The sequence below is a fragment of the Mchenga conophoros genome, linkage group LG18, assembly GCF_057382185.1.
Source record: "Mchenga conophoros isolate Kocher_MC1m ecotype Shallow Benthic linkage group LG18, M_conophoros_male_GT1.1, whole genome shotgun sequence".
In the NCBI taxonomy this organism is placed as follows: domain Eukaryota; kingdom Metazoa; phylum Chordata; class Actinopteri; order Cichliformes; family Cichlidae; genus Mchenga; species Mchenga conophoros.
In genome coordinates, this window is record NC_140543.1 from 5,232,155 (window position 1) to 5,244,462 (window position 12,308).

Below are 12,308 nucleotides of genomic sequence, written 5' to 3' on the forward strand. Positions count from 1 at the left end.
TCTCTCTCCAACTTAATCTCTTTCTTTTAAGTAATTGTTTTTCATTGAAATGAAATTAATTGTTCAATAAAATGATTACATTTATAATTGAATTAAAGTTAAATGAATCAAGGTGATTTTGACTTTGCTAGTTAACAGGAAGAGAAACAAACTTACACAGGATAAAATGAAATTTGGAGCCAGCAGAAAAAGTCAGATCACAGACAAACAGAAACATTCCTCTTTGGCTAAAATAAAATGCAGATTATTGCTCATCTGCAGTTTTAATCATGGTGAATAATTTATGATTCAGCCAAGTAAGATTCTTCTGTGTGGAGGTTTTTCCCCTGTCAAAAGGCATTGACCATTACCTTCATCTAAACATGGAATTTAAGTCATGTAGTTGCCGTTGTTTGTTTTTAAAGAGGTCATAATATTTTTGTGATGGTAGAAATTTATCTTCAAAGTAATAGTTATAAAGTGAATTAATAAGACTTTCCAACAAAGAGAGGGAGTCACATGGTGCTTCTGAAACATTTGTACAAACCTCTCTCACATATGTGAGCAACATGCTCACAGTGTACAGCCCTGCTGACTGAGGCTGCACCTTTACCTGTCTAATCTTTTTCTTTTTACTTTGTTCCTCAAGTCCCACATCAACATGAAGTGTAAGGAGGAGGAAGATCTGGCTGGCCAGCAGGTCTGGAAGCAGGAGAGGAACTTCAATCTGGACCAGGAGGACACAGATCCCCCACAGATCAAAGAGGAACAGGAGGAACTCTGCATCAGTCAAGAGGGAGAACAGCTTGTAGTGAAACACGAGGATGAAGGCATCGTCGTCTGGAGCGGGGAAGAGCGGCTCAGACAGCTGCATAACATCTGGAAACCTGAGAAAGATTTACAGACCAGCGGTAAAACTGTAATCGCTTTTCTGAAGTGTTAACATTAATATTAAACCTACAGTTTGTATCAGTCAGATCTATTTAAGGGAGACTGGTTATGGCGTCCACCTGAGTGGCAGTGAGACTTCGAGCTCCGACCTCAACGTCCTTTGCCTACGCCCAACAGCGGTTAAAATCCAATCTTTTAGCGGCTGCCTCACTGACTTAAGCTTCTGTTCTGATCTAAACAACCAAGATGCCGACCAAACATAGGTCCAAGCCTAAAACAGCCGGAAAGGATGGATCAGACGATGACCCTAACAACGAACCTGAAACCGAGAAAATGGAAGGCGCTAGTGCTAGTGCTCAACAGACCGAGGTGAGTGTTTTGGCCGCAATTCAGTCGTTGAAAGTACATTTCACTGCTCAACTGCAAGAAGTTAAAATATCAAACCAAGAAATAAAAGAGGCGATTGGAGTGTTTTCGGAGAGGCTCACCTCCGCAGAAACTCGCATCAGTAAAGTTGAAGACGACGTCTCTTCCCTCGTAAGTAAAGAGACTTCCCTTCATAAGAAAATTCAGGAACTACAGTTAAAGGTGGACGACCTCGAAAATAGAAGCCGGAGATCTAATCTGAGACTCGTCGGATTGACTGAGAATACTGAACAAGGAGAAATTACAATATTCTTGCAAACTTTCTTAATTGATGTTTTGGGACGAGACGCGCTCCCATCCCCACCTATCATTGAACGAGCACACAGACTACAAGGGCGAAATACTCCAAATGGCCCACCCCGTGTGATCATCATGTAATTTTTGAATTATCAAGACAAGATGAGGGTGATGAGAGCGGCACGTCTGAAGGGAAAAATAACGCACAACGGACATCACATTATGTTTTTTCCTGATCTGTCAACGGAAGTCCAGAAACAACGGAAACAATACAACCAGGTAAAACAACAACTCCGTGAAATGCATATAAACTTCGGACTGATCTTTCCAGCAAAAATGAGGATTCTCCACCATGACAACAGGCTCCTCTTCCACACACCAGCGGAGGTGGAAGATTTCATGCGAAAAGTCCGGCAACAAAACGAGGGATAAACTTCACGCCCACTCAGAAACGCTACATCAAATATATGCAACTCTGATGAACAACTCCAAACCGGACATATAACGGCTGCTGGTGTACAGGTATGATATAGATGGCCTTAGGTATGCTATGTCTAAATCTTTTCATTCAGTTACATTTGTATGGCCACTTCTTTAGTTAATACGGTCGGACCTAAGTTTGTAACTTCAATCATGAGGACGCTCTATCAGCTCCTTCACACGGATCTGATGCATAACCAATCCGCTATGACTTTGGGGGGGAAGGTTTTGAGATCTACACCGATGGAAGATCTCTGGGTTGTTTTTTTTTTTTTTTCTTTTGTTTTCTGGTTTATAAGAGATTGTTTTTAAAGTGCAGTGCTCTTGAAATAACAACTTGTGAGTCTCGACAGGAGAGACGAGATGTAGTCAAACCCAGATTACTAAAGGTACAAACTGTATGAGTAGTTATTCAAATATTGATCTAATTTCCTGGAATGTAAGAGGCCTTAGAAAATATATTAAACTGAAAAGAGTAATGGATAGAATAAAACAATATCACCCAAAGATAGTCTTCATTCAAGAAACACACTTACTCGTGAATGAAACTGACCGGATAAGGAGGAGATGGCCAGGTCAGGTTTTCTTTAGCCACTTCTCAACACATGCTAGAGGAGTGGCAACACTCATTCATAAATCAGTACCCATGTGTATTAAAAAAAACCATATTGGACCCCGCAGGGAGATTCATTATTCTACAATGCTCCGTGCTGAATCAAGATTTAATATTAGTTAATGTATATGGCCCCAATATTGACGACTCCAACTTTTATAATAATCTATTTCTCTCTATTACAGACCTTCACGGTGAGATAATTGTTGGGGGGGACTTTAATTGTACCCTAGAGCCCAGGCTTGATAGATCATCAGGCTTAGACTCTTCCCATCCAAAATCTAGACAAGTCATACAACACTTTATGTTTGAATTGAATCTTAAAGATATATGGAGATTAAAAAATCCAACAGGGAGAGAATATTCTTGCTACTCAGCCAGTCATAATAGCCGCAGTCGCATAGATTATTTTCTTATCTCAAACTTTCTTATCTCCAGAATTAACAGCTGCTCATATAAAAGTGTGCTTATATCTGACCACTCAATAACCACGCTTAACTTCTCAGTCACAGCAGCTTTTAGACGTAACCCTATTTGGCGTTTAAGACCACACTGGCTGCACAATCAAAATATTTTGGAATATGTAGGCAAAAATATTGATGACTATTTCTACTTCAACAAATCCGAAACTACAGCCTCAGTAAGATGGGAAGCTTTTAAGGTCTTTATTCGTGGACAGATGATAGGCTACACCAAAAACAAAGCAAATAAAAACTATACTGAGATGTTGGACCTCGAAGGTCAAATAAAAGAAGTGGAACTTGAGATAAACCTGAATGACTCTAAAGAAAACCAACAAAAACTTTTAAGATTAAGAGCAAAATACGATAAATTAACTACTGAGAAAGCCTCAGCCGGACTATTTAGACTGAGACAGACCTACTATGACCAAGGGGAAAAGGCAGGAAAACTTTTGGCATGGCGTATAAAAACGCTACTGAACGAACAAACAATAAATGAAATTAGAACTGCAGACGAAAATATCACAGATCCTCATAGAATAAGTGAACTCTTTGAACACTACTATTCACAACTATATACTTCAACAGGAGATACGACTCGAGAATCACTAGAATCCTTCTTTGACTCAATAAGTACCCCTTTACTTTCTGAAGAAGCCCGATGCGAATTAGACTCTCAGTTATCGATGAACGAACTCTCCAATGCAATCGATAAATTAAAAATGGGAAAAACTCCCGGCCCAGATGGAATTCCACTAGACCTTTTCAAAATATTTAAAGATAAATTAATATTCCCTCTGTACGACATGCTGGTGGAAAGCTATGATTCAAAAGAGCTTCCCCCCTCCTTGCGAAATGCACTTATAACGGTATTCCCTAAGCCTGGGAAACCGCCTACAAAATGTGAATCTTATAGACCAATTTCACTAATAAACTCTGATGCCAAGATAATAAGCAAAGTACTGGCAAACAGACTTGAACGGTACCTTCATCTTCTTGTTGATAATGACCAAAATGGGTTTGTAAAAGGCCGACAAACGCAGCATGGGATTCGCAGAGTACTGAATGTACTTTACACAAACTCAGAACAACTAGACATGGCTCTGCTTTCCTTAGACGCAGAAAAAGCTTTCGATAGGGTCGAACATAATTATCTCTATAAGGTACTATCTCAATTCGGCTTTGGCAATTACTTCATGACCTGGGTTAAAATATTATATAATAAACCTATAGCCTCAGTTAGAACCAACAATATTATATCTAGACCATTCTATCTAGGTAGAGGTACACGTCAAGGCTGTCCCCTCTCACCTCTTCTTTTCGTCCTAGCAATAGAACCACTGGCTATTGCGATAAGGAACAACCAAAACATCTCTGGCATTAGAACAAATAATATTGAGTCTAAAATTGGATTATTTGCAGATGATATTATTTTAATGCTGTCTAAATTAACGAGTTCAATTCCTCAGCTACTTAAAACAATTAACTTCTTTGGCAATATCTCCGGTTATAAAATTAATGAATCCAAATCGGCCATCCTCTTTTTTTAATCATTCTGAAAGAACTAAACCACCTATTCAAACAACGTTTCAAATTGCCAGAGACAGTCTCACTTATCTAGGTATAAAAATCACTCCAAAAATTAACGATTTGGTAAACGCAAATTATTCTCCTACTATCAACTCTGTTGTTGGCTTAATCAATAGATGGTCTATGCTACCAATCTCGATGATTGGACGTGTAAATATTCTCAAAATGAACATCCTTCCAAAATTTCTATATCTCTTCCGAGTCATTCCTCTCAACCCTCCAGATGACTTCTTCACAAAGACAAAAACAATATTCAGTAAATTCATTTGGAATAACAGACGAGCTAGACTGCGTCTTTCGCTACTATATCTTCCGTATGACAGAGGAGGTCTCTGTGTTCCAAACCTCAAATGGTACTACTGGGCTGCCCAACTCTCTGCGGCCTCATGCTGGTTCTCAACAACTACCCTACCCTGGGTAAATTTAGAAAGGTCAAGTACTACCCCCTTACCACTCAGCACTTATCTGTACTCTGCAAAATATAAAGATCTGATGAAAGATACATCAAACCTCTTTGTTAAAAATACTATTCGTGTGCGGTTCGAGGCACTCGAGTTTAAAAATGAAATGCCAGCACTATCCCAATTCTCACCTATCTGGGGCAATAAGGCCTTTAAACCCGGTTGGAAAGATTTGGGCTTTAAAATATGGGCCGACAGAGGCCTGTGCAAAGTTGCAGATCTATTTGACAAGGACACCTTAATATGTTTCAATGGCTTGACTCAGAAATTTGACATTCCAACCAAACATTTCTTTAAATTTCTTCAAATCAGAAGCTTCATTTCAAAAACTCAAAAATCTCTAACACCGCCCACCCTAAACTCATTAGAGGATATAGCAATAAACCATCAGCTGAAGAAGGGTTTAATTTCTCGCTTCTACAATAACCTTAGAGACGGCTCTCAAATATCCTCAGAAAAAGAAAGACGCGCATGGTGTCAAGACTTAGAGTGTAGTATAACTACAGAGGAATGGCAAAAAGCTTGCTTGAAAGCTCAAACACAATCTATAAACACTCAATTTAAACTAATCCAGTACAAATGGTTAATGAGAACATATATTACCCCAACATTATTAAATAAATTTGACCCCAAAACTCCGGACATATGTGTTAAATGTGGGGAAAAGGGCACACTGATGCACTGCCTATGGGAATGCTCAGAAATTCAAAAGTTTTGGAAGGAAGTTTTAGAAATAATTGCACATATTACAAGTGTCAAATTGGATCCATGTCCTAAATTATGCATCCTAGGAATTTTCCCCGCTGAAATCCAGCTGAGCAAAGCTAACCAAAAAACCACAACCTTCTGCCTGCTACAGGCGAAATACAGTATAGCCAAATCATGGAGATCCACTAGTAGACCACACGTGAGAATTTGGTTATCGACATTGTCAAAAACCCTTGCTCTGGAGAAACTTACGTCTATGATAAAGGGTAAACATGCTTCCTTCAAAAAAATGTGGGGAAATTTTTTGTTATTTTTGGAAGGTGAGGAAATGATCGATAATGTACAGAAATGATTCTATCTATTTAACCTGTATGGAGAAGTAACGTCACAGCTGCTAAAGAAAACCTGGGGAACCTGCGATTGCTGGTCTGCTAAATAGAAGGACAGGAGAAGGGACGTGAAATTAAATGGATTGGAAACGGAAGAGGACGCAGCTTATCATGGCAACCACTAATCTGGATGCCTCTCTAACTAACATGATATCCTTGGATTAAACTTCAGCCCGAAACCCTGGAATGTTATACTTGCTTGATTTTTTTTCTCTCTGGAGCACTATCTGTAAACCTTTGCTTCAGGGTCTTTTTTTTTTTTCTTTTTTTTTTTTTCTTTTGTTGTTGGGGGGTTATTTTGGGTTGCATATATTTTTCTGAAATAATATATGAATGATTTTCATGGGAGAGTATATATAATATATCTCTGTGTCCTCCTAACATTAATCATTTACGATGTACATAAATCATTATTATATACTCAGTTTTTTGTTTTTTTTGGTTGATGGAAAAGTAATAAAGAATAAAATTTTAAAAAAAGTCAGATCTATTTAATGTGTATTCGTGAAAACATGACAGGGAGTTTTAAATGGACTGGTTCTTATATAGCGCTTTTCTACTCAATCTTGAGCACTCAAAGCGCTTTACAAAACTTGTGCATTCACCCACTCACTCCCATTCGCACAAGCACATTTTTCTTAGTGCTTTCTACCAACATTCAGACACACATTCCACAGATCAAAGAGCAACTTGAGGCAACTTGGAGTTAGTATCTTGCCCAAGGATATTTGAAATGCAGACTAGGTGAAGCCGGGAATCGAACCGATCAGTAGATGATCTGCTCTACCGCCTGAGCTACAGCCACCCCCAATAGTGAAGATTATTTTGAAAAATATCAAGATGTAGATCAGTTTCGAGATCAACTCCAAAATAGATCATCAGTCAGTCAGTAATAAGTGAGTTCTTTTTTGTTTGAAAGGTTTTTTTTACTCTTAATGTTGCTGAAAAATGTCAGAACTCAAGTTCTCATTTGCATCAGAGTGCACAAATAACTTCATTTTTACACACTTTTAATTTCACCTGCAAATGTGAGCAACATGCCCTCATTACAGACTTTAACTAAAACTTTATCTTCTCAGAAGTGTTTTTCTATAATTACATTTTTTTTATTGTTCGTTTAGACCTCCACCAGCAAACTGCCTGTAAGGAGGAGGAGTTTGTCGCCAATCAGCAGGAGAGGAACTCAAGTCTGGACCAGGAGGACCCAGATCCTCCACAGATTAAAGAGGAACAGGAGGAACTCTGCACCAGTCAGGAGCTGGAGGAGATTGTACTGAAGCAGGAGATCAATAGTTTTATGGTGACTTCTAGTTTTGAGGAAAGTGACCTCAGTGAATCAGAACCAAACGATGACCAGCTCCTTGCTCTTAACTTTCCTGAACCAGAGCTTGAGGAACAGGAAGAAAACCAGCATGTGGACTCGGGATCAACTAGAAATGCGGAGCTGAAGAAAAGGAGACGTCACAAAAACCGAACAGATAAGTCTCGGAGTGAAACTGATACAAGTAAAAAATCTGTAAGCTGTGACACTTGTGGAAAAACTTTTCAGTGTAAATCCAACCTGACGAGACACATGAGAGTTCACACAAGTGAGAAGCCACATTCTTGTAGCACCTGTGGGAAAAGATTCATTTGGAAATCAGGATTGGAAACTCACGTAAGGATCCACACAGGCGAGAAGCCATATTTTTGCATCACCTGTGGGAAAAGATTTAATAAGAAATCCGGATTTGAAAGTCACGTGAGAATCCACACAGGCGAGAAGCCGTATTTCTGTAGCACATGTGGGAAAAGATTTGGTAAGAAATCAGGACTAGAAACTCATTTGAGAATCCACACCGGTGAGAAAGCGTATTCTTGCAACGTCTGTAGGAAAGAGTTTAGAGACTTGTCGACTATGAAAAGTCACAGAAGGATCCACACAGGTGAGAAACCATATATTTGTAGCTCCTGTGGGGAAAGATTCAGTTGGAAATCAGGACTGAATTTTCATCTAAGGATCCACCTGAGTGACAAACCAAATCACTGCAGCACCCGAGGTAGAAAATGACCTCATGCTCCAAGTCACGGTACATTTCCTGTCCACAGCAGTGAAGGGCACTCTATGTTGTTTGTTCCAGCCCTGACTTTATGTTTCTCTAAGTTTGATATTTTTTTTATTGGTCTTTAAAGGTGACACAAATATTTATTGAACATGGATGCTCTTTTAATATTTACCACAGAAACTTGTATTTCTTCTTCAGTATAGAAGAAAACAAACATGAAAATGAGTTTTTCATCACTTGTTCCTTGTAACAACCATGATGTGATTCCTTTTTATCAGCCAATAAATAAGTTTTGATACACAGGACTAAAGATTTAAAAAAAGTTCAAGACAAGTATACAATTTTTATTTAAATATGTTTTCTTTGTGATTTATGTTAATGAAGGTTATACTTCAGTATGGCTTTGACCTGGTTGTCCTGGTTCTTCTTAGCAACATGTTGCAAGATTTGATTAAAATTTTTTGTGACTTATTTTGTGTATTGTGTAATCCCTGCTAAATAAAAGCAGTTAAATGTGCTATATTGGCTCATGATAAGTGTTTATATCATTTTGCCTAAATGCAAGTAAACTCAATGTTTGCCAACTCTGTGTGTGCAGTTTGCTTCATAAGTACAGTAACAGAACTTGAACTACATGGAGCCTATTTTGATTACATCATTACAGATGTAGATATTATTCATAGTTCATATTTCACAGTGTGCTGCAATCTTCTCCACAGACCTGCATTGCTCTCTGTTCAGACCCGTCATCTTCAAGATGTCCACTAGATGTCGTCAGAGTTCCCCCACTTTCCTCATCTATTGTGTTGCCATTACCTGAGCCTGCTTAAAACCTACAGTCCTTTACATATGGGTTCATTCAGGGTCATGTTTAGTGGGCAGGTTTAGTGCGATGAAGGAAACTCGTTTTCTTTAACTTTACCTCTGAGTAAGTAACTGAAGTAACAGACTCACTGATTCCTCCCCACCTGCTGGACATGAACCAGCTGACTGACACTTGTTTTCATTTTCTCATTCATAAAGTTGCTACCAGTTCAATTCATTTATATTTATATAGTGCCAAAAAACAACAGTTGCCTCAAGGTGCTTTATATTGTAAGGTAAAGAATGTAAAAACCTCCACAATTGAACAAGCTGAAAAGAGCAAATGCTTGGCAGCAGTGGCAGAAACAGGCTGTCTGTCGTAATCACTGTAAAACACTAATCACTGGTCAGTCATTTGTTCTACAAATTCTACATTTGGATTTCTGATTATTATTTCTGGCTGATTTTCATTAGATCGACCTGAGTAGGGCAGCGACAGATGTGTGCGGTCCAGAAGTAGAAGAAGAAGAAAGAGGAGCGCAGAAATGATGACATTTTAGGCTCACTTTTCACCTTTGATGTACTCTTAGCAGGAAGACTTTGGTTTGGTGATGTGTTAGAGATAATTTAGTGGTTGAAGCTACTGTGGACTGACCAGATCTGCCATCAGCTCAGAGTGCTGGATATCACCGCAAACCTGAGACAAAGTCATGCAGAACAGGTGTGTAAAACTGTGATGGTGTCAGTGAAATAACACTGACTCATGCAGGACTCTGATAAAAACTCAGCTTGTGGGCTAACAGACTAAAATCAAAGAATGCTTCTCTTTTTCTCTTTTGTTAAAAACTTTGAACATCCAGTGAGACACAGAGTAAAGTGACTTTCCGAGATTGTTTCTTCTTCTACAGATTCAGATAAATGATGTCATTTTGAGCCAGAAAGAACATTTCCATCATAAAGTAGAAGACTTTTATATTTGTAGGAGCCATAATTGAATGTATTGAATTTTGATGATCACTGGGTTTTTATTTGTTTGGTTGTTATGGGAGTCACGTGGGTGCTAGCGGTGACATAAATGGGCGTTGTCACTCTGTCATTCACGGGTTTTGATTTTGACAGAGAGGAGGGCTGGGTAGCCGTAGTTTTTGTTGACCGCTGCACTACATGTTTCGCTTCGTTATATTAGAGCCTGTGATGTTGTAAGAGTTTGAATCAGGAGCCGATGATACTACTCTGTAAACTCTCAAAGCACTTTAATTAAACGAGCAAACAATTCCATCTCTCGCATTATTGCGTAACTTTGACAGCGCGTCAGGCAAATAGGCAGGCTCCATCCCCGGCCTGTAGCGACTGTGGAAGTCGCTATATCTTTAGTCAACAAAAAACGGCATTCTGGAGAAGCCAGCCGCAAGCAGGATCAAAGGAATCAGATCAAGGAACCTGAAAGCCACAAGTAAGTGCAGCGCATCTGAATGAGTGAGCCCAGCAGCACCGACACACCTGACGCAATTCTGAGGAGCGCAGGTAAGAATACCTGTGCATGTCTGGTTGTGGAAAAGGAAGCGACATTGCATTAGCGCTGAGATGTTTCAAGAGGAGACACTGAATGGAATGAATGTTGGTTAAATGTGCAATGTTTTTGGCTGCGCTCTTGGATTGATGACTGCGCTGCGTCTTATTAATTATGCTGCTTGGATGACGTTCAAATGGACAATTAAAGTGCCGTTACGTTGAAAGGATTTTATGGTCAAAGTCTATTGTGGCTTCCAGTGGATATGTTTTAATGGATGATCACTGAAGATTAAAATAAATAAATAAAAAATCGAACAAACAAACGGGAAAATCATGAGTCAAACAGGTGGTGATGATTGTTCCTTTAATGATTTTGGGGGAAAGAGAGAAAGAAAAGTGACTGGAAAGGCATTGTTGAATAAAATCGAAAAATCACAAAATGAATGCAAAATATATGTTAATAAAATGAAAGGACTAATACAAAAAATGAAAGCGCTCCTGCAACACAATGAAAATCTTTCTCAAATTAAGCAGTATTTGGTGGATTTAAAGGCACTGTGTGAAAAGGCTTCAAGTTCACATGTTGAGGTGTTGTCTTTGGTGCCAGAGGAAGAAGTAATAAAACAAGAGGAATGGTTTTCAAGTATCATGAAATACACCAATGTGTTTTTAAATGAAATTCAGAACTGGATAAATCAAAGAGAACAAAATTCTGCTGTTTGTCCAAAGCAAATCAATTTATTGGAAAACAATGTTACATCAAATACTGAGACAGAAGTGGAGGATGATATCAAGCCAAGTGATAGTGTTTCAAATGTTGAAAGCCACAAAACTTCTTCATCAAAATCTTCAACTTCATCTGTTCATATGAAAGCTGAGGCAGAGTTGGCAGCTTTAATGATAAAGCAGAAATTATTGGATGAGAAACATGTACTGGAAGAAGAGGAGGAACGTCTTCGTAAAAGAAAGGAAAGGCTAAAATTGGACACTGAAATTGCTGAAAAAATGGCTACAATAAATGTCCTTAAAGCTCAAAGTATAACAAGCAAAAAAGGATCTTTAAAAGTTTCAGATGGAATGAATTCATACATTTCCCATGAAAGATCTAAACAAACCCTTAATGTTGATGCATTAGAATTTATACCTCACATTTCTGCAAAACAAAATTCATTGACTAATGCTGAAACTCAAAACCGGAGAAAAGATAAAACCCAGGAATGTGTCATGCAACAAGCTGTGCTGACTGAATCTTCTCAAAATAAGCATCCTCGACAATATTCAGTTATTCCTTCAAACCCATCTGATGCAAATGGACAAAATCAGAAATCAGAAAGGGTTTATTGCCAAATGTTGAGCAGGTTTACAACATTAGGAAATTGCTGCGGTGCTTCAGTGCAAACATACTGTCATAAAAATATAAAATAAGAATAAGAATTAAAAGTGCTAAGTAGATAGATATATATACATGAGTGCAGGTGGTGATCAGTGCCAAACATGGAATGATGCAGTGACACAGCGTAGGGTCATGTGTTAGTGGTGGGAACAGTCATACGGTTATTGTTCATGTGTCCGACAGCAGAGGGGAACAAACTGTTCTTATGGCGAGAGGTTCTGGTGCGAATGGACCGGAGCCTCCTGCCTGAGGGGAGCAGGTCAAACAGACTGTGTCCAGGGTGAGAAGGGTCAGCTGAGATCCGAGCTGCACGCCCCAG

At 38.8% G+C, this 12,308-nt stretch overlaps 1 protein-coding gene across 3 annotated transcripts; it reads left to right on the forward strand.

The window, feature by feature from the left end:
• The first annotated feature begins 632 nt into the window (after positions 1-632).
• LOC146553018 (uncharacterized) lies at positions 633-8,864 on the forward strand. 3 transcript variants are annotated; one of them, XM_085255576.1, is made up of 2 exons: positions 633-890; positions 7,357-8,864. In XM_085255576.1, the coding sequence occupies exons 1-2, from the start codon at positions 641-643 to the stop codon at positions 8,283-8,285; spliced, it is 1,179 nt and encodes a 392-aa protein (XP_085111702.1). In that variant the 5' UTR covers positions 633-640; the 3' UTR covers positions 8,286-8,864. The 3 variants fall into 3 exon arrangements, 1 of the variants encoding a protein (XP_085111702.1); XR_014889589.1 differs by lacking the exon at positions 633-890 and adding an exon at positions 924-2,055 and having other exon boundaries at positions 7,357-7,494; XR_014889590.1 differs by lacking the exon at positions 633-890 and adding an exon at positions 924-1,239 and having other exon boundaries at positions 7,357-7,473.
• Positions 8,865-12,308: the final 3,444 nt, after the last annotated feature.